Here is a 23,574-nt window from a genome sequence, read left to right as displayed (position 1 = left end):
CTTTCTGTCACTTTCTCTTGTTCCATCCCCACTGCTCTGAAGCCGGCATTTACCCAATTTTCCGCGCTCTCCCTCCTCTCCTCTCCCTTCATCTCGTACCTCCATTTTCGTTCATTCATGTCACTCAACACTCCCTCACTCCCTCCCTCCCGACTTCTACCCCTGTTCATTCAGAGTGACGTTTTTACCTCTCTAAATTCATTCATGTCAACCTTGGGGCTGCGCTGTCACATCTCTGTCTCCCTGTCTTTTCATCACTTGCTCGGCTTGTCGTCCCTTTTTTTCCCCCCTGATCGGTTCATCTGTCTTTGTCCGACAGTCCGTGCCCTTCTCTGACTCCTGCTTCTAGGTGAGAGGATCGTGCTCAAATTGGTGTCGTAGCCGAGCTAGTGTTAATGAAGCGGGAAACACTAATAACAGTTAGCAATAATTGATAATGTGTTTTCAGCTCGGTGTCGTGTCGGGCGCGAGGAAGCCACACATTTGACAAAGGACAATTTTTTGGGGGCAAATTGAGAAAGCTGCCTTCATTTGTTTTTGTAGTGATGTAAGCGGTTAGGTAATCCTGCCTCTATGTGCAGGTGAATAAAAAAATCCCATTAAAAGAAAAAAATATGTAATATTTTCAAAGTTGTATGCACATATTTGGCGCAGAGAGAGACAGATTTAAATTTCTCGCTGCATTTTGTTGACATTGTAGATTTAAAAATATATACTGAGGGGGATTTGGACATCTTATTTAGATTTCGAGTTAAACGAGATCAGTCACGGGATAAGAGATCGACAAATCCTTCTGTACGATCCATCTTAATATTGTTAAGCACAAGAGTGGAAAGTTTCATGTCTGTAGGTGTTACTTTAAGGACTGATCTTTTAATTGCATTTCAAGAAAAACAGCCTTTTAAGTTACAATGTCCCGTATAGAACCGTGGCTGTGGAAGTGGATTAAATCAAATAACACCATCTCATTTTGGTGCGGATTGGATCATTTTGTTGTTTCTAGGTGAAAACTTTGATGACGAGAAGTCATAACTGTCCAAAAAACAAAACATTGAATGAAAAATGATGCATTTTGCCTGTTGTGCTTCGCCTTAAACCATAAAAAACAATGCAACAGTCCTATACAAGATAAATGCATCATTATAACACGCAAACTGGATACGGAAAGGCCCCTCCTAGTTTGGTAATAGAATGGTGCCACATTTAGCGCATATTCCCTGACACAATCTGCCCCACTGTTCCCATATCTGCCTCTTTTATTACAGTCTTACCTTGCCAAAGCTGCCCTTCCCCAGCACCATCAGGAAGTTGAAATCGGACAGCTTCACTCGGTCTTGGTTGCCGTTGGAGTCGAACCGGGACGCAGCGTTGACCGCCTTGCCGTCTATGTTCTTTCCTGGACCGATCTTAGCTCTCTGCAATAAAACAAACAACATAATATAACAAGATGAAAGAACTATAACATAAGTAAATCATTATTGTACATTTTGTTCTCTGTAAGAAGCAAAATGGATCGCCTCTTCATAGTTACATTTCATTACATTTATACGTTTCTATTTTTGAAAAGTGAGTGACATTTTAGAACTCAATAATAATAATCACGACTAAGCACAGGGATGTGGGCGGGGATAGGTGAAAACAGGAATTTTCTGAATGCTCGAGCCTCAATTGCAGAACAATGCAGGATTAAGACATGCACGAACCAATCCAAATACAACTTTGACTAAACTAATGATGAGGAAACACGGCTGTTGATATTGATTTTGCATAATATGTCCCCTTTAAACCAAATGATTAAAGGGGAAAGACATTGCACTGATTGAAAATCACTCTCTTGACACTTTACCTAAACAAAACAGCCTCCTGCGCCACTCTTTTCATTCTCGAAGTCCATCTCTCCACTTGTCCTTGTCCTTCGTTGAATTCTTCATCTCAAACTTTAAAAGGTTCCACACTTTCCAATGTTTCCTGCTAAATATAATAAATCTGGAGGAGGTCGCACTTGTCATTACTTCATGTCAGTCACTCGCACTTTCCCATCTACCATCCTCTATTGTAACTCAATTTAATCATCTCTCCCTCTGCTTGCTCTCTCCTTCCTACCTTCGTCATAAAAAACACTGCTCCTCGTTTCACTTTTACCATGACCTTAGAAGAGCGCGCGCGGTCGTTAGCACAAAAGAAAGGGACGGTTAAATAGGGCCGTATATTTTCGTGTAAATCTTTTCCTGCTGATCCAGCTAATGCACTGTGGCTGCCTGTAATTGCTCCAGTCCTTTACATTCTGACAGAGAGAGGCGTCCCTTTAGCTGTGTTTGTGCGTGTTCCAGGGCTCGTCGATGGCTGAAGCGCCCCATCCTTCCCCATCTGCTCGCACATGAACGCATTTTCAGCGGGGCGTGGAGGTTCAAAGTATTAAGCGTCCTGCTTACTGTACGTGCCAATGCAGTTACAGTAGGTTAACTATGAACAGGCAAGCGGCAATGATGTTTGAGAGTTATACTAATTAGCTGGAAACTAGAGCTGCGCCAGAATATTGGAATATCTACACATCGTACCTTTCGAACTTTAAGCTGCTACTTTTCCCCACGCTTTGAACCCTGCGGTGCATACAATGGTGCAGTTAATTTATAGATTTGTTTCTGGCTAACGGCCACCAGGGGCAATCTAGAAGGAAGCGTAAGCATCTGACACACTGTAGTAGAAGACGTCTGTGGACAGTGGCCACTGTATTTTAAGCTTCAAAATGCTGTGTTTTATTACAATCAGACTCATATTCACAAAGAAATGAGTCTAATGAGGAAGTGAATCTAGATGCGCGGACATGCGATATACAGCGGTCTGCAATTTGGCCAGATCTGACCCCTGCATCACTACCATTGACCATCTTTTTCTGTATATCTCATGCTGCAATGTAACACTCACTCAGCACAAGCTCAGGAGCAGATGAACCAGATGTGAAGACAAAGACACAGATACATCAGCTCACACAGAGTGATCAAGGACAGAGGGGGCAGTAGGGAAAGCTCAGACGTGTTTTCTGTCACACATGCTGTGTTATACAACTCATATTCACTTTGAAGCGCAGCGAACCTCGGGTTTTGCCACGAGACCCCCGGTTCAAAAGGCGCATCACTACAGCGTTTATTTATGTGTAAATATTTCATGTTACAACGTGGGCACCTGCGGTTTATGACAGGTGCGGCCAGTATATGGACAAGTTCTATTTTCTTCATAAATATTGTGTGCGCGATAATTCAATTTGGCCATGATAACACACACAAAATTGTAATATTTGGTACACTGTACAAAATTAATTTGTGGCAACACTAAGATTTGACTATATGTTTAGAGAAAGTGAACACATTATGTAATACAGATGTTGTAGTTACTTTTTGATTATTAGTGTATTTTATAAGTGGAATGTGCATGTAGCGGTTTAACACTAAAATACTGTTGTAAACATGTATTTGTTCCTTCTAAACAGAAAATTGCATGTGCAATATATAAACTATCACCATATCATCAAATTGTGAGCAATGTATTGCATATTCAAGTCCTATTGGGTGCAAGTGACATGTGGCTGTTATGGCGGTTGAAACTGTCTAAATGCAGAAGTTTGGTTATAGTTAATATTTCTGTAGCTTCAAAAAGTAGTGCATTTACCCAGTCCCAAAGATCGGATAGTTGTCCATTATAAGTGTTTTTAGCCATAAAAATAAAATAACAAAAATGCCAATCCCAAAAGAAAGACAAAATAGATAAATAAACCTCTTCAAACTCAAACCACGCGTAATATAGTTTTTGCGGACCTATTTTAAAAAGGTGCATAATGAAGGATTTCACTCAATATGTTGGGGACAATCTTGCTGTTAATCTAAGAAACATAAACACTAAATGTGTGTAAAGCTAACTTACACAGAGTTTAATTCATAGCTACCATTCTTTCATTTGTAAAATAGTTATAATGCAATCCACAGCCGAATTGGGGTCATGGATCGTAGTGCAGATATAATGTTAACGTGGATGACAGGAGTCTTTTCATTAGATCACATTTATAGAAGTAGTGTCAAGCGGCAAACTACTTCGGGAATTAGTTAGTATCAAAGTATAACAGCACATTCACACAAACTGGTATAGATTTTGTAGCGTGTTAGTCGCTCTGATCTCCAGCCCCCCTAAAGTGTGTGAAAGGCGACCCTCAGAGAGAAAGCGACTCTGTGCACGTCTGAGGAGTTTGACCTTGAGAAGGTGGAGACAGACACAGTCAAACACACAGGGACCAGTGGAGGTGACGGGAGACTGAACAAACAGACCAGGGAAACAATCATGCCCTCAAATAAAGCAAGATATGTCATAAGGGCAAGCAATTTATTATTTTATTTACCCACCTGATTGATTACAAAACTAAATAGCATGGTAAGACATGTTTGGAGTTTTTATGAGCGAGATTTGTGTGTAATAATCAGTCATTCTTAGTAATACTTAGTATACATAGTAAAAGTGTATAGAAAAACATGTTTTAGTATTTTTTAATTGCCTCTTATAGTTGTTGTTGTCTTTTATTCATTTCATTTTAGATCTTTATTCATTTTTCAAAACTCCATTATATCTTTGTACTCTTTTTATTTATTTATTTTATTTTTCAAATATATTGCTTTTATTTGTTTTTATTGTTTTGCCTAATTTTTATTTATTTCCCCCCCTCTTTTTCAAGCTGACTCTTAGAGCTAAATGCTTGTTTTATATTGCGATTATGTCTTTGGAACGGTCTCGTTTATAAAACGTGCTTTCCAAATAAAGTTGAATTGGATAATTGTTTAAAATGTGAACAAATGTAAAGCCGGTCAATAGCATTTACCCCTTAACGAGAAGGTAAACGCTTCAAGTACTTGTTTGGACATGAGGAGGATCATTTTCCAAACAATGATAAAATAGTCATCACTCCATTCCACTTTTGTGCCTTTTAAGATTGCCACATTGTCTTTCAAGTGCTCATTTCGCTTTATAATTACTCTTCGGAAACTTGTTTTGGACTTGATGGATGGCTTCTGATTAGCACCAAACCAGTAAAATATGTCTTTCCACAAATGCCACTCTAGCAGAATATGGCTAAATCACCTCTTGGCGGAAAGAAGAAGGAAAAAAAAAAAACGTTACGGAAACCGGGAGTCCGTTGGAGAGCTCTGGTTCCCCTAACCCTGTGCCAAGTGTGTTAATGAGTGTCCTAGTGGTCGGCCGCACACACACAGCAGAGACACGTGTGGACCAGTGCAGTGCCAGAGAGCTCCTGCCAACTGCTAACAGCTCTCCCCGAGTGGCCCTCACACTTCGCACATTTACATACGCTTTCACACTCCACGAACACCCAAACACACAACCATATTTTCCACCTATTAGATGATCAGGTATCAGCGTTAAAGCTGCAGGAAAAGCCCATATTTTTGGTTTGGGTTGGAAAAATAGGCGTGTGAAGATTACAAATGCTATTGTGATTCCTCTACACGATAATTAAAGCATCGGTGGCTTCTTAAAGTTCACATTTCACTGGGATTGGTTACAATTAAGTGTTACGAATGAGCATGTATCAGGCCATGAGGACATGACTGCTATTCTTTTTTCCTTTATTATACTCTTTTAAGGCCAATAGACCGCAGGAAAATGGTCCAAATCTGCTTTCAAAACATCACTAGAGCTTATCGGCCATTTTGATCCTAAAATGAGCATTGTCCATAAAAACCCGTATTAGTGGCTCTCTACCTCAAATTTCAGCCTGTACTCCTCGCTGGCCTCCTCCCCCTCCGGAGCCACGGGGACGTTGAAATACTCGCCCTCTTCTTGGGACAGCAGCTTGAACCTGGAGAGATGGACAATATTCAGTGTTTAATCAATCCTCGGCGAGCTCATACAGTTAAACTCAGGCCATTAGCCCGATAAAGGCAGCAGTTACAGCAACAATTTCCAGTCATAAAGAATAACCATTATCAACTAATGTACTCCTCTCTGCGGTGATAGAGTCCAGTTTGGCAGAGGCAGGTCGGATTCTCCAGCACAGGCGCTTCCCTTTTGCATAATCAATATTGTACAATTTGGTTTCATATAAACTACATACCAGGGGCCATCAGCACAAAATGCCATGCTAGCAAAGTTTAAAGTAAAAGCTTTTTATTCTCAACCAAGGCAATGTCATAGAAAGTATCTGAGGTAGTACATTCACTTTAAATGATAATACATTGTCCTAAATGTTAGATAGATTTTAAACCAGATGCAACACACATTTATCCAGGTCCATGACACAAAGAGTAAACCCTCCTGTGCATTAGACTGTGATCTGTAATACAATATTGTAACAGGACATTATGCAAAATGGGGCTAAATGATTTTGGCCAAATAATAGTCATTGTGACTTTTCTGACATTGCGATTACCATTTGATTTGTGATTTATGTTTTAATAGTTGGATTATTTTTTCTTCTATATTTGATCACTTGAAATGACTTTGATCAAAGTGAATATTTTAAACATGTCCAGGACCAGAAGAGAAAAGAATATGAAAACTAATAAAAAATGTATTTCAGAAGTCTAAACTATAGGGTTAGTAAGTTTTATACAGAACATACAGAAAACTCATTTGCTGTTTGCATAGGACTTAAATGTTTGCAGTCTTATAATATAAAATAATGAGTCTAATAATAGCAATTACAATTTAATTTAGTTATATTGCAACACAAAATGTATCAAATTGCAAGTTGCATTTTGCTTTTCCAACATATTTCAAGTCTCCAGTTGTGTGCACATATGGGACATTGGACACAAGTCAAATGCCATGTCCTATTTTAGCCCAGATTAGTCCTGAAGTAGTCCTGGTTTAGTCCCAGTCTAGTTACGGATTGAGTCCCAGTTCAGTCTACATTTTGTAGACTGAACTGGGACTCAATGTGTCGCCATACTGTTTTTTCTAGCAGTTTTAGCAGCCACAGAGCCAATCAGAATAGAGGTTGTAGAAGGTACACGCCCCTTCCCATTCGCATCACAGGTTTCCAAGGCACAAGCGCTTATGAGCCGTGCTAGCTGTCAAACCTGTTGCTAACGCAAGCTGGAGCAGACCTCGGGGAAACAAGGCACCTGATTGGCCATTTATTACAGTTCATAAATTGATTTACAAAGACAATAGCTAAAGAAGAACAGGAGAGCATTTTAAAACAAACACAAAGCTCACACAGAGAAATCAAGGACAAGACGCCCGACTGTATGTTAAGCTTCAAAATGATGCGTGTTTTATAACAATCCGACTCATATTCACAGAGAAATTAATCTAATGAACTGAATTTAGACATGGCTAAATGCAAAGACACACATGTGATACAGCGGTCGCAATGAAACGAGACCTGCAAGACCATCACAACCATCTTTTTGTGTAAATATCATGTTCCACAGTGCACACCTGCGACTTATAGACAGGTGCAGTATATACATGTTTTTTTTGTACGAAAGAGACACAAATGTTACAATAGGAAGTGAATGGGAGCCAGACTCGAAGGAGCGGTCCACTTAAATATACAGTCTATGCTGCAGCCAAATACAGTTACTCTGTTAAAATCCATGCACTCCATAATTTAATTTTCTAACCATTCAAGATCAACGGTAAGGCGTCCCAAAGCCTTAAACTTTTAACGCCTGCATACAGCACGGAATGTCTCCTTCCTTGAGTCTGGAATTGTCTTTTGGGTAAAGTTTGAGTTCATAATGGCCCTTTTCCACCCCAGACACTGGCATCTCATTAAAAGCTTGACAGGGCAGCGTCAGCAAAAAGACAGCAAGAGGGGAAGATAGGGCCGCGTGCTCTCTGATTAGAGCGAGAAGAAGAGGAGAGCCCAGATAAAGAAGCCAAGATAAAAAAAACATGACGTACATTTGCTTTGGCATCAAATCTCAAATGTTTTTCAGTGCAGTAATGAACAAGGTCACCTCCACCCTCCTGCTTGGCTTTTTCCCTTCTTATTTCACATTGTATGAGGCTCTCCTGAAGCTGGGTTGCCGTGTGTGCGGGGCAGGTTTTCCTCACCATCCGTCCACTCCTTGCTTGTGGAGCTCCGAGATGCCGAAAGACAGCGAGCCCATGAAGTCGTTGCGGCTGGTCAGGTCCCAGTCCCACACCTCCACAGACAGACGCCGGTCCTTGTCGTGCTCTTTCAGGTGGCTAAAGGAGACACGCAAACAAGAGTAACCCGTGTAAGTAAAGTCATCTGTAGCAGTGCAATGACATAATATAATATACAAATGTACTGAGTTTTTAACATTGTTATAACAGTGTTTCCTCTTCTTAATTGATCAATTCCTGTCTCACCAATTCACGCCGTTTTATTCAGATTGTAACGAGCTGGATAAATAGTAACCTTGAGAATAGTGTCGTTAGTGTTATTAACTATCTAAGTTTATTGATGGTATTTGCCTAAAAATATTTATTTAGGCAAAATTTTGTTAAAGGAGACTAATTATTTATAATCTCAGTGGTCCCAAATCCCTTTTTTCTCTACCGCATTTTCAGACGCACTTAAAAGCCTTTAAGTTTCTCCAGAAACAATAGTGCGCCTTATAATCCGGTGCACCCTATAGTGCGGAAAATACGGTACATTGAATAGTTTTTCGGGGCCCGTTTGAAAGGGGCGAGGCAACGCTGCAAAAACCCCTTAACCTAACCAAAAAAAGTATCTTATCGCTCATGTTTGCAGTCTACCTGGTTAATTTGGACTACAGTTTTAGGGTGAAACACAGGGAATTTGCAAAAGTTAGTGGAAAATCATTTAATATTTTGAACATTAGATTGCAATACTGATCTAAACCTTAAGGAAACAAGTCCTCTGACCAGTATGGCTACACGACACTGCTAAATGCAGTTCAAAATAAGCAACACCATAATTGAAAAATATTGATATACATTTTTGATACAGAACGATCAATAACATCTAATCAGTGTATGTTTTTATTTATTAATTCATTCATTTTCTACCGCTTGTTCCCTTTCGGGGTCGCGGGTGACTGGAGCCTATCCCAGTGACTTTGGCCCTTAGGCGGGGTACACCCTGGACAGTGGCCAACACAGAGACATAGACATTACAGACACCATTCACTCTCACATTCATTCACTAGGGCCAATTTAGAGTCACCAATTCTGCCTAACGGCTCCTCCCACTGTCTTTGGACGGTGGGAGGAGCCAGAGAACCCGGAGAGAACCCACGGTAACACGAGGAGGACATACAGACTCCACCCAGAGAGATCATGTGATGTTAGTTGAACCCATGATCTTCTTCTTGGGAGGCAAGAGCGCTAACCGCCTTTGCCACCGTGCACATTTTATTTATTAATAAAATGATCAAATCCAGATTTTTTTATATAAGCTGGAACAGAAGTGAAAGTGTGTGGGAAATCCTGTGCAGTGAACTGCATTACTCATCGCAAAAGGAGAAAAGACTTTGTTGGTTACATGATTGGATTTCATCAAATTAAATATAATTCAGTCTGTGAATAGTCTTTTTTTTTTTGTCGTCATAAGCCTCGAGTTCAAACTGTGCATTTAAAATTAACTGGTTGTCATGGAAACAAAATGTTTTAGAGAAATTGAGTAGGAAGAAAACCCCGGAGTGCGTCATATCTTCAAATGTTTTCAGAACTACCACACAACACGACCTAGAAATTCAAACCCAAAACTCATTTCCACCAGTTATGAATACAATAAAATAATAAGTAATAATATAAAAAGATATATGGAAGTTTGCATTTTGTTTTTTTTGTTTTTTTAATCGGGAGGTTAACTTCAACACCCATAAAGCCTTGTTAGTAGAAAATGGTAAATCTGCGTAACTTTCATTTGTATTTATCATCTTGAATCACATCATTTCCAAGTAGGTGGACAAAGACAACTGTAATATCTCATCTGTCCTTCTTATGCAAACACTGTATTCCACCTCAAATCTCCATCTTTCCTCTTATGATAACACTGATGTGGCTTATTAAGCGCGTAAACGGAGCCAGGAGCAGGAAACAAGCCCAAAAGCGAGGTTCTGAGAATATACGGAGGAGGCAGATGTTTTTATCAGAGTGCCAGCGGTTACACACGCTTGGAAATCCAGGCATAATGTGGAGAGAGGAAGAGAGGGGGAGAGAGAGAGGGAGAGGGGGAGAGAGAGGGGGAGAGGGAGAGGGGGCGAGAGAGAGAGAGAGGAAACCAAGATGAAAGAAACGCAGATAAACTTGGAGAGGATGAAGGGGAAAGAGAGAAAAGACAGTGAGAGAAAGCGTGAGTATGTGTGTGAGAGAAAGAGAGAGGGGGAGAGAAATGTGAGATGAAAGAAGCAGATAAACTGGGAGAGGATGAAGGAGGGGGAGAAAAAGGGAGGGAAAGAAAGAGACGAAGGGTGAGAGAAAAGCGATAGGAATGAGAGGAGAAGAGGTGTTTAATTATTAACGGAACACAAATCCACTAAAGGCGGAGTGGGAAAGGCCTTACAATTTAAAGGTCTCGTTCCAGGTGGGGTTGAGGCAGCACTTGACAGTCTTGGTCTTCTGCTTGGTCTCGTTGCGCGGGTCTGGGATCAGTTTGAGCTTGACGTACGGGTCTGACAGGCCGTTGGGATCCATCGGGACCAGGTTCCTGCCCTCTATGACTGAGAGAAAAGGAAACGTTTAAATCCTAGTTTCAAACATTGGGTGAACTGGGTGATGCACTCAGAGATTCAAACACAGCAAAACATCAAAACAGCAACAAGATGAGACATGATATGATTTGTATTATCAGTGACAGGGTTATTATAAGACACAAACAGAGAGTAGATGTAAGACACAAACAGAGAGTAGATGATTTGTAGTTGTAGATGAGTTAAATGGTGAAATTATGAAGAGTCCAGTGATGAAAATTAAGTCGAAAAATAGGCTTTATTTTACTGTAGCTTGTATTCTGACCGTGCGATATATATTTAAAAAAAAAAGAGAGATTTAATCTAATATGGCAAATACAGATGTCGGTGTGAAATGCAATTCATGTATGAGCGCAAAACTCTGAAATGTTGTTGCTTATGAATTCATCGTGGGAAATAATTTGAAGAAGGTAAAAATCAGGTATTGCACCTTTAATCTATAATAAATCATTTAAACCAGCACAAGATTGCATCAGCTTTCTTTTGTTATAGTGTAATACTGAAAATAAACTTGAATATGCCGTCTGAGGTGAGAATAAAATACACTTTATATGGCAATTCAAGGTCCAATGGACATGAAAATACATTTTGTTTGTTAGAAAAGAGGGACAATAAATAGGATTTTGGGGGGGAAATGTGAAAGGGATAGGGCTGTGCGAAACGTCCATATTTGTTATGTTCAAGACATTATATTTGACGATTTATTTTCACTCAGCAAAATAGTTTATAGTAAACGATAAATTGACTACCATATTTTTCGGACTTTAAGCCGCTACTTTTTCCCCGCGCTTTGAACCCTGCGGCACATACAAGGGTGCTGTTAAATTATAGTGTTACTGACTAACGGCCACAAGGGGGCACTCTAGCGGGAAGCGCAAGCGTTTGACACACTGTAGAAGATGTCAGTGGACAGTGGTCACTGTAATTTAAGCTTCAAAACGCTGTGTGTTTTATTATAATCAGACTCATATTGACAAAGAAATTGGTCTAATGAAGTGAATCTAGACGCAGTGAAACGCAAAGACAGAACGGACATGCGATCTACGGCGGTCTGTAGTTTAGAACATGACACATTGAAATTAAACTTTCTTGGCCAGACCTGCCCAACTCAAGAGACAACATGTGCATCACTGCGCAGGCGCAACGCGAGAACCCGGTTCAAAAGACGCATCACTACTGTGCAGTATATGTGTAATATCTCATGTTACGCCCCGTATTATGTACAATTTCTAATTTCTTCATACATTTCATGCACGCAAATTTTATTCAGGAGTGCTGTATAGCCCGAAAAGTATGGTAATTGTGAATAGTCGATTACAAAAAAAATATTGTAATCATATTTCGATGATTAGCTGGATTAATCGTACTAAAACACATACAAAATACATCAAGACAGCAACATTATTATTGTACAGGCTTTCATTTACCATATTTCAACTTCGTTTTTTAGTTTATAATGCATTTACAAAGTCTGAATGTAAAATAGAAATAATCGCTTGACTAGTCAACTAATCGAAAAAATAAACAAATAAAACACTGGTTTGTCGACCACTAAAATAATTGTTAGTGACAGCCCTATAACAAGTAGAGGACTGACATTTAAGAGGGGTCTGTGGGGGAGCATAAAATGACTGGAGGGTAGAAGAGGCACTGTAAATATGATAAATGTGGACAATATTGACAAAAATGTACGGTATATCACTTATATCTCTATTTTTTGCGATTATCCTGAAGAAGATATTCTGGTGATCGATCAGAAATGTGCTTCCACTGCCTTTAAATGTCTTAGGCGAGCTACCAATGAGCCAAGCAAAAATCAACTGCACTGCAGCTATTTCATCATTAGCTATATTTTGTTTTTGTATCCATTCTGCACAAAGCACTTCATTTGGAAAAGATGTGGCGTTTTCTCAAAAAACTCATCTAAAACCACACCACAAATTCATTGTGTTGTTGCTTGACCTTGGCACAAAACTGGCACCAAATGCTTCTTTAAAAACACAACAGAATGAATCATAATCATCCAGTTAGTGCAGACATATAAAGCTTTTTTGGGGGCATTTAATTCTAAACAATAACATACATAGATCATTATATTGTGTCCATTGTAAATCACAACATTGATGTAAAACAGCTTAATAATAGAAACAGGTCCGTGACTTCTTGTTCAAAAATGCAGCGTAGCATTTCATAGGAGCAGGCATCAGATTTTCAGTCAAACTATTTGTATGGCCCAGTGTCTGAATTTTTGGAATTATTGAAATAATAGTGGGTCAGTGATATTTGCCTGAGCATCAAGTCTCAATGCAGAACAACACAGACTCAAACACGCATGAATCAATCAAAATACAACTCTGAGTAAGTTAATGATGAGGCCACACCGTTATAACATGGTTAAAAGCTCATGAAAGTCAGTTTTACACAATACGGCCCCTTTAATTATTATTGACAGTCGACCTACACAACTGACCCTCACAGTTGTCCGTAATGACCGTGTAGACAGATGAAGGTTGCCAGTTCCAACACTAATCCCCCTTTTGTGGCGCTCTGTAATTGTATTCCGGTGGCGTCAAATCCGGAGTGATTGCATTGGGGGGAGTGTGTGTGTAAATGGTGTGCGTATGTGTGCAATTACGGTGCCTGGTCAAGTTGTGAGGTCACATTCAATTACCAGACGGAGGCGGGGACGGTCGGAGAAATGCTAAAGCAGTGTAACAAAATGTAATGGTAAAGAGGAGCGCGGGCGAGGTGGTGACTGTCACCGTGGACGTGTGCTGCAGATGTTTGGACACAGGTCGCATCTGAAGGGCAACGGTGGATTCAAAGTGACTGACACAGCAAAAGTAGGGTCTTGTTGGTTTGAAATGAAATTACTAGGTGTTAGTTTTGTCTCAATTTCATGGTATTTTTATTATTATTCAAAAGCAAAATTCACAACCAGATAATGCGGCATGATTTATTGACCCGTTGTGGGCATCGAACTACATAATCTGCATTTTAAAGGAATGTAACTATGTCATTTCCATGGAGATATTTTGGTTTGTGTGGTATGTATGTATGGAAGTCTGCAGAGTTTATAAGCTCGCAGTTCTGTTTATTTTTGTGTACAAGGGCAGAAATCAATAATTGGCGCAGAGAAAGTTTTTTTTTTAAATGATAGATGACCAATGATCTCCCATGCGTCACTGAGATAAACAAACCTGATTGCACAGTTCTGTCTGAGTTTGGCTTGCGGCGCAGTGGAGGTGGTGAACGTAGAGAACCTTTAGCCCTCGTCTCAGTTAAACTCTGAGGGTATTAAGTACGTCTCTAAATCTAAAATATGTACCAGAAATAATACACATAATGTTGTATTAGTGAGACAGTTATGAATAAAGGAATAACCCTTAAAATGAAAATGTTGCATGCCAATTCCAAGATTCCAGATTAGCTTTTGCTCATCTATAACGACGGGATCAAGACTACTAGGTGACTAAATGCCACTACAACACAGTGTAACATAGATGCTAAATAATACATTCTTTTTACCTGTTATAACACAATGTATTTGTTGAACTGCCCATGCTACACTAAGCACCGAGAAGTTTAACCACAACACGGAGCCACGGCCCTGCTCTACACCATCAGTGGAGTGGGTCAATAAATATTACATGACTCCTGTTAAAGTGACCATCAAATGCAGCTTGAGAGGCAGCTATAGAGAGGGTAGCATGCCAAATAGTCTCCGAGGACAGCAACCAAGACAAGTATGCAAAAGGTGTTTCTCTGCCTAGGCCTTTTTTTTTTGTGTAGCGCAAGTGTAAAGTTCCCCTTTGCTGGCACACAGTATGTGCTAATTGTGCGCGCGTGAGCCGGAGAATGAAAGATAACGAGTATATTTAAGTCTGCAGGGAGGGCGAGGGGGAGACCAGGAGCAGCAGAATAGTGCATGTGCAGCTTCAGCGTGGGTGTAGGCGCAGCATCTCGTCTCATGTGGAACCCAGCCTGTGTCGTGCATGCAAGACAAATACTAAATAACTACAGTACACGACTACGGGCAGCTGGGAAACGAACCGTGGTAGAGTTAAAATGCCAAGTGAGTAGCTATTTCAACCGAATAGTCATGTTAAGTAGAATGTTTAAACCAAATAAGGTGGAAATATTGTAAACCAAGTGTTGTAGATGGAGAATATTAAGGAATAAAGTGTATTAGTTTATTCTCTTAGTCTTTTCGCATGTTTTTTAGTGTCTGAATAGCCCAGATAATGATTACGATGATCTAAATATGACTACAATTATTATCATTCACTAGTCAAGATGAGTCGATTCATTGTTGCAGCTCTAATGTTTAAATGACAGATGGTTAAGTATTTTTCATGTTGGCTGCATTAAAATAGAGAAGAGGATAATTTTACTAAACCAAAAATGTTAAAACCCAGAGTCAATTCTTGGTGTAATATGCATTTTTAAATGTACTTGTTTTATTTCCAAAAGATTAGGAGAATATTAGAAGTTTTGGTCAATTAAATTGAGTAATGAATACCTTGGTTTAATTTTTGGCAATGGATATTCCAGTAATGCTTTATAGTGTCATTAAGTAAAAAGTATGCTAGAAGAAAATGCTGTATAAAGCAAAGTATGTAAACAGTAATTTGACTTGTGTGTTTAATTTTCATCTCAAATCTGCATCAACTGTGTATTTGTTTTGGAAGCTTCATCAGAACTAATATAAGACAGTAATTTTATGTTTAAAATGTTGACAGTTTATTGTCCTTGACCTAGAAAAAGAGCATTATCGCTAACATTATCGCTAATTTGGTATATTCCTTAGTACCGAAATAGAGTTTGACAACACAATTTATAACATAAATTCACAGTAAAGAACTACCACTTGTACATATTAACAATAAAAGGACCAATCGAAGTGTACAGTTAAACCAGCAGAGGAGTCACCTTTAAGTCCTAGTCCTTGGACCAAACTGCTGACTCTCAGCGTGGACCCCTGGGTGCTGTTTTCCACTAACCTCTGATCTCCAGTTAATGTAAAGGTGCGGACTTATTATTGACCAGTATATTAGCAATAAACTAACATTAGCAGCTATTTTCACCAGCGACATGTCAGTTATGTTCTCTGTGCAGCAGTTTGTCCACGCTAACGCTGGCTACACACTGACCCCTGTGGAACTGAACAGGTACTGCATCTTTTTCTTCTTTTTTTATTATGCTGCCATTTTCAGCACATATTTTATAAGACGCAGGTAAAGGTATCATGTAGAGTGAGAAGACTTGCACGCTACTTGTGATCAAATTAGTGTGGCGTTTGCTTGTGTAGCGTCGTGATAAGTCTATTTAATTCCACTTAATTCGACTACGGTCCCAGCTAATGAGAAGTGCACAAGCGTGGGAACCGAAATGTGAGGGCAGAGAGTGAACAAGTCAATCGGAGGAGATAAGAGGAAGACGTAAAGAAAGACATTAGCATTTATGGAAATTTTGAATAATTGGATTGGGTTGCTGAACGCCATAGTGCTTCTGGACGTGGACAGAATTGATAAAATATAGTAGTGTATTCATGGAAAAATGTAGAAGGAGAGATTGATAAGATAAGATAATATAAGATATCCCTTTATTGTCCCACATGGATACAGAGGTAGATACAGAAGAACAGATCACTTATAGGAAGTCTGAAAAACACTTTCAGTAGAAGATCTCCTATAAATAAATAAAAACTCCCATAGACAAATAAATAAATAAATACATAAATACCATTGCATGTGATCCCGACAGTAATTGCACATGAATATGTGTCACGACAGCACATAGCTTGCACATGAATTTCACAGTAATTGCACATGAATTGCACATGAATTCCAACAGCAATTGCGCATATGACAGAATTGCACATCAGTATTAGGTTAGGTCAGTATTGCGAGTGTTCAGTACTAACAGTGTTTGTGGTAGAGTCTGACAGCAGCAGGAAGGAAAGACCTACGGAACCTTTCCTTCACACAGCGAGGGTGGATCAGCCTCTCACTGAAGCTGCTCTCTAGAGCGGACAGAGTGTCCTGCAGGGGGCGACACTCATGGTCCAGCATAGATGTGAATCTAGCCAGGACCCTCCTGTCCCCCACCTCCTGCACCGAGTCCAGAGCACAGCCCAGGACGGAGCTGGACTTCTTGATGACTCTGTCCAGCCTCTTCCTCTCCCTCTCTGTGATGCTGCTGCTCCAGCACACCACACCTACACGAGCTGATGCCACCACAGAGTCGTAGAAGGTCTTCAGGAGTGGCCCTGTCACTCCAAAAGACCCGAGTCTCCTCAGGAGGTAGAGCCGACTCTGGCTCTTCCTGTACAGTGCGTCTGTGTTATGAGTCCAGTCCAGTTTGTGGTTCAGATGAACACCCAGGTACTTGTATGAGTCCACTCTCTCAATGTCCCGTCCCTGGATGTTCACTGGTGAGGGGGCAGTGGGGTGGCGTCTGCGGAAATCCACCACCATCTCCTTGGTCTTCCCCGCGTTGATGAGGAGGTGGTTCCGCTGACACCAGTCCACAAAGTCCTGCGCCAGTCCTCTGTACTCCTCGTCATCTTCGTCCGTGATGAGTCCGATGATGGCAGAGTCGTCAGAGAACTTCTGCAGGACACAGCTGTCCGTGTCATGTCTGAAGTCTGCAGTGTATAGGGTGAAGAGAAAGGGCGCGAAGACAGTGCCCTGGGGCGCCCCCACACTGCAGGTCCGAGTGTCAGACACACAGTTCCGGGCTCTCACAAACTGGGGTCGGTCCGTGAGGTAGTCCAGTATCCACTCTGCCAGGTCATACTCCACACCAGCCGTCTCCAGCTGGTCCCTCAGGAGCAGCGGCTGGATGGTGTTGAAGGCGCTGGAGAGATCGAAGAACAGGATCCTCACAGAGCTGCCAGGCTTTTCCAGGTGAGAGAGAGAGAGCGGTGCAGCAGGGAGATGACGGCGTCCTCCACTCCGATGCCAGACCGATATGCAAACTGCAGCGGGTCCATGGCTGAACTCACTGTGGAGCGGAGGTGGTCCTGGACCAGCCGCTCCAGTGTCTTCATCAGGTGGGACGTGAGAACCACTGGCCTGAAGCTGTTGAGGTCTTTGGGGCGCAGTGTCTTAGGCACAGGTACCAGACAGGAGGTCTTCCAGACCTGTGGTACCACCCTCAGCTTCAGGCTCATGTTGAAGACATGCTCCATAACTCCACACAGTTCATCTGCGCAGGACTTAAGGAGCCTGGGGCTGATGCCGTCAGGTCCTGCTGCCTTCCTCACTTTAATCCTCTTCAGCTCACTCCTCATCTGTGCTGCTGTGACAGTCAGTGGTTGGCAGGGAGACCGTGTGCTGGGGGGATGGGTGAGTCCAGGCGAAGTGGGGAGCTGATGGTCCGGGGCAGATAAGCGAAGAGGAACAGATGCAGGGCATTGTCCAGCTGTGGAAGAGGGAGCATGCAGCTGTGCAGGGGGAGGGGCGGGTGACCGATCAAACCTCAAGAAGTGAGCATTTAAATCATTCACCCACTGTAGATCTCCCTCTGTCTGGGCAGGGGGGATTTTGAAGCCCGAGATGGTTTTCAGGCTCCTCCACACTCCCTGAATGTTCTTTTGCTGCAGCTGCTCCTCCATCCTCCTCTTGTAGCCGGCCTCAGCCTGCCTGATCTTCCTCCTCAGCTCCTTCTGCACAGTCCTCAGCTCCTCCTTGTTCCCTGACCTGAAGGCTCTCTTCTTCTCCTTCAGCAGAGCCTTCAGTTCACGGTTAATCCATGGCTTGTTGTTTGGAAAACACTGCACCGTCCGGGAGGGAACAATGTTCTCAAAACAGAAGTTGATGTAGTCTGTGATGCACTCTGTGATGGTGTTGATGTCCTCCCCATGTGGGTCATAAAGCTCAATCCAGACAGTGGTGCTGAAGCAGTCCCTCAGAGCCTCCTCGCTCTCAGCAGACCACATCCTCACCTCACGGGACACCACAGGCGGCCTGCGCACGATGGGATCATACACAGGCCTCAGATGTACAAGGTTGTGGTCCGAGCTGCCCAGGGGAGCGAGGGGGGAAGAGGAATAAGCCTCCTTGGTGTTGGCAAAAAACAAGTCCAATGTTCTATTCTCTCTGGTGGGGCAGGTAACATACTGGGTGTATGTTGGTAGAACAGAAGAGGGAGAAGCGTGGTTAAAGTCACCAGAGATGAGGAAGAGAGCCTGTGGATGCTGTGTTTGCAGCCTACAAGTGCAGAAGAGCAGTGCTTCACAAGCATTTTCAGCATTGGCAGACGGGGCCACATAGACTGCGATCAAAATCACATGTGAGAACTCCCGGGGCAGATAATATGGCCTCATGCCAATAGCCAATAGTTCAATATCCTTGTTACATAGCTGCTCCTTCACTGTGCAGTGTTCGGGTTTGGACCAGCTCGTGTTCACATACACCGCCAGACCTCCACCTCTTTTCTTCCCGCATTCTCTCGTTCTGTCCGCCCGCAGCAGATGAAAATTGTCCAAACCTACAATAGAGTCTGGCATTTCTGCTGTTAACCAGGTCTCTGTGAAAATCAAGACGCTGCTGTCCCTATAAATCCTCTGGGATCGCATGAGGCTCGCTATTTCCGTCATTTTATTTTTAAGGGACCTCACGTTACCCATGACTACGGCGGGAACCGACTTCCTGTTTCCTCCTCTCTTCTCTCCGAGTTTACGTCCAGCCCGTCTGCTTCGTTGCGTTTTCCTTAGGATGTCCGACGGGATAACGTGACGATCTCCGGGTAAGACGACTGTTCTCCGCAGTTTCATGAGTTCCTCCTTTGTGTAAACGCGGTACGGCGCCGGCCGGGGGGCGGGGCCGGAGCCGGGGGACTCAGAGCCAAGACACATCGCAACGACACGACGAAAACACTCAATCCAGTCAAAACAAGTTAATTTAAAGCGATTCCAGTGCGTGTCCCGATCGTTCGTGAAGTTCCTCTTTCATATAAACGTGTATATAAACGTGTACCGACGACACGCCGTACTTTAGCGCGGCCGGAGGGCGCGGGGGGGGGGGGGGCTGGTGGGCTCGCTCGGAGCTAGCTCACGTCACAACAACACAACGAAAAACGCTCAAATCCAGCCGAAAAAAGTCAAAAACAGTTGAATTAAAAAAACTATTCCAGCGCGTGTCCCTATCGTACAGTAAAGTAGAAAAAATATACTAACTATATTTACAAAATATAGGAGATAAAGCACAATAAGTGTGAGAAAGAAGAGAGAGCGTTTACACCGGGCTGCCAGCTGTACCAGCGCCTTATGACGTATTGAGCTGCTGTCTTTCCTTTTACAGGGACAAGCCATGCTACCACGAACAAAGATAAAAGATAAATACATAATTAGGATCGACAAATGCAAAGAGAACATTACACTATACAACAACCTGAATGTATTTTTGCAATTTGTGCCTCAGACTGGAACTATGGATGAATGTGGACAGGAGAATCATACTGTATTGGATATATTGGATATTGGAAGTTTGCATGGTAACTGCCACTGCTGTGTTTATGTTGTATGTACTTTGTGTTGCTATTGTAAATGTGTAATGATTAGAATGTCTATTGTCTGTTTTGGTGTCTTTGTGCCCATTGTTGGTCAAACATGAAAATCTCTGTGAAGACATAATAAAAGCCTAACCTAATCTAATGTCCCTATCTAATCTAACCCTGAGTCATGTGTTCTGTTGTAAAAAGTAGTCTCTGTAAATTAGTTTTCTGTATAGGCCTTTGGCGCCATCTAGAGTAAAAAAAGAAATTGCAACCAAATGACTGCTTATACTTTTTTCTCCAGTATATTTTCAGCAACTAAAATGCAATTTTAGTTAAAACAAATGTTGACATATTAGCTGTCGAGTTATAAAATATATAAATGCGATAAATAAATGATTACATTTATTTAAACTCCTAAAACATATACACTGCTAAATCAAGTACATATTTAATAAATAAATATGTATCAGACTTCAACTTGTCAATGTCCAATGATAAAATATGAGTTATAATACTTCTGATCAAACTCAATGCATGTTTAAATATGTCTGAGCAAGAGTCATATCATTGGCATTGTCAGACCTCTTTAACCATATACCGTAGCTGAAAATTCTAAAAGTCTGTTACTTGTCAAACCAAATAGTTCTTTACTGGATTGTCCACAGTCCTAAACAATGCAGAATTGTATCTGTCTTTTACTCCTTTTCTGCAATGTCATGCAAACATATTGATGCACACAGGTCGCTCATTCTAATAATCTCAAAATGGTCCTTTTGACACAATTAATGGAAATGTTTTGTTCAATTGTCTAACTATTTGAAACAAGTTATATTCCTGTGTGAGATGAGCGTGTGCACCAGCAGGGGGCGACACTGCTCTACACCAGTGTCTGTCAGGAGCTGCACTTACTGGTGACAGTAAGCACGTTGGTCTTGATGTCGGCGGTGATCTGGATGCGTCCTCTCCTCTCTGTGTGGTCGGTCCCACACAGGCTGGGCACGTTGGCCACACAGCGCTTGTGAATGTTCATCATACAGTCTAAACAAGAGCAGGATTGTGTAAGCCGCAAACTGCATCAGAACAGAACAAACATGCTCCTGAATAACATTTGAGACATTCTGTTCTTGCACTACACTATGGCATTTAACTTCTATCTCGCATCTACTCAATTTCAGGCATTAAAACCTTGAAAAACACAATTCAGGGTTGTCAAAAAAACAATCCTCATATAATATTACATTATAAATACTAGTATAATTTGAGCAGTTCCGATGCAAACAATGATCTGGAGCTTTTTCAGAAGCACTGTAGCCACAATTAAACTCGTATTATTAAGTGTTACATCACAGGGTTTAGTCGATTAATCGATGGGTGTCCTTGTGATGTAAGTCGACTCATTATTTTTGGTGATTTTCAATCCTTTATAGCAGCAGAGGGGAGAAGTTATCTTGAATTGTGATTCATCTGGAGATTTGGGAGGAAATAAGAAAAGTATCATCTGCCTTTTCACTGATAAAATGACACTTGTTTTCCATATTAGGGCTGCAATCGCTGATCAATCACAACTGCTCTATGAGAGAAATAATAGTTAATCGTCGTTAACAGGTCTATAGACAGGTTTCATTCAACAGCATATTAGTTAATCGAAAGAACAGGCACTAGACTAATCGATTACTAGCATAAACCTTAGTTGCAGCCCTGTTCTGTATAAATATTTGTGATCTCAGTGCACTTTTGAGTCTCATACGTGGTTAAACCTTTTTGAAAGATTGAAATGTACATAGAACGTAAAGCGGCAGAAGAAACAGAGCTCTTTTGTGCATTAAAAAGGACAGCTCGTTTCTCGTTGCTGCACTGAAATCAGCATCGAGTTTAAAGTTTTTCAGACGGACTTGTAAATGTTTGCATACGTACGGTCACATCTCATGCCCTGGTGGAGGAGGCCGTACAGCAGCGAGCCGCAGTGGTCACAGAAGGTGGGACTGGAGTAGGTGTGGATCTTGAACTTGTGCTTGGCCCGTGGGTCCTGGAGAAAACAAGACACAACATGTGACATAACCACATTATTATGAAGCATTTTACGTTATATGCAAATGTTAAGAGCGTCAAACTTGCATAAAATCATGTCATATGCAATCAATATCTGATGAGTTGTGTGAATTTAAGATAAGATAAGATAAGATAAGATATTCCTTTATTGTCCCACATGGGGAAATTTCATTGGTGCAACGCAGGTAGATACAGAGGTAGAAGATTATTATTAAAATGTTTGTACACTGAATAAAAGGGGAAAGGTACATTTTGATGAGGGTCAGTTTACAAATAAGCTAAGAAGGTTAAAAGCATTCAAACATATAAAATGTTCAAATAATCTACACATTGTTGTTGTATTATTCCAGAATACATTGCCAGTGGTTTCAATTTTTTGTTGACAATTTCCTTGTGTCGTTTCACGGGGAACTGTTGGATATTTATTATTTTTTTCTGTGTCATTCAAACTCTTCAAATCAACAATTTTGTAAAGTCCTGTAATTGGAAAAATATTGAATTGCATTTTTTTTCCTTAAGAGATTAGATTTGCAATTCAGCTTCTAAATAGCATGTTTTATATATAAGTAGTTTATTTGCAGATAAAGTTATGCTCCCTGTAAAACGTTGCAGCTTTTGTGATTTTGTGATTCAACAACATCCATTCACATTTTTTATTCGATTGAGAATATCTATTAATTCTTCAATTGTATTTTTAATATTGGAGCGGTTTGCAAAACTCTGATGCTTAAAAAAGAAAGAAAAAAAAAGAGGCAAAAATGAATACAGCCATATTGATAAACTGCTGGTATGAAAGCTAAACAAATAAAATAAAAATAAAAAAAACATCTTAAATTTGCATAATTATAGCCTTACTAAACTTGTGCAAAAATATAATTACTATCTTCCATGCTGCTTTTCACATTTGCCCGACATACTAATTACATAAACAGAGACATCTTTTTTGTTTTGGTCTTTCATAACAACTATAATTCTCATTGGAAAATCGGCAAAGGCGGAGGTGAAGTGAGGATAGGCTTTCGTTCACAAGTTCATCATGTGTCGGAATGAAAAGACAACCTGATTGGTCCTAAATGCAGCAGAAGTGCGTTTGACTATTTGTGTTTGGGTCGTGGGCGCATGTGAGCGACACCTGCACCCGTGGCTCAGGCGGAGCACGGAAACTAGCCCACACTTCACACTTTTAGGTCATTTATATTAAACTGTTGCTGAGAGCTCCCCAAAACATACTGAAGGCACATCAAATAAATATGAACGATACACAGAAGCGAATGCAATATTGACACTCTAAAATGGGCAAAGACATCACCTATTCACAGATCTGACC

At 41.0% G+C, this 23,574-nt stretch overlaps 1 protein-coding gene across 2 annotated transcripts in view; it reads right to left on the bottom strand.

Moving 5' to 3' along the window:
• Positions 1-23,574, bottom strand: part of prkcbb (protein kinase C, beta b) — a 126,042-nt gene that overhangs the window by 40,533 nt on the left and 61,935 nt on the right. For both annotated transcript variants that reach the window (XM_072442613.1, XM_072442612.1), the window contains exons 4-9: positions 22,113-22,224; positions 21,108-21,236; positions 10,508-10,664; positions 8,065-8,199; positions 5,761-5,857; positions 1,272-1,415 (exon numbers count right to left, since the gene is read on the bottom strand). In XM_072442613.1, coding sequence (XP_072298714.1) covers positions 1,272-1,415; positions 5,761-5,857; positions 8,065-8,199; positions 10,508-10,664; positions 21,108-21,236; positions 22,113-22,224 — 774 coding nt within the window. The remainder of the gene's footprint in view (positions 1-1,271; positions 1,416-5,760; positions 5,858-8,064; positions 8,200-10,507; positions 10,665-21,107; positions 21,237-22,112; positions 22,225-23,574) is intronic.

This window comes from Eucyclogobius newberryi, unplaced genomic scaffold, assembly GCF_026437365.1.
Source record: "Eucyclogobius newberryi isolate DKJ021-1_F unplaced genomic scaffold, fEucNew1.0.hap1 SCAF_13, whole genome shotgun sequence".
Taxonomy (NCBI): Eukaryota; Metazoa; Chordata; class Actinopteri; order Gobiiformes; family Gobiidae; genus Eucyclogobius; species Eucyclogobius newberryi.
This window is presented reverse-complemented; position numbering and strand designations above follow the sequence as displayed.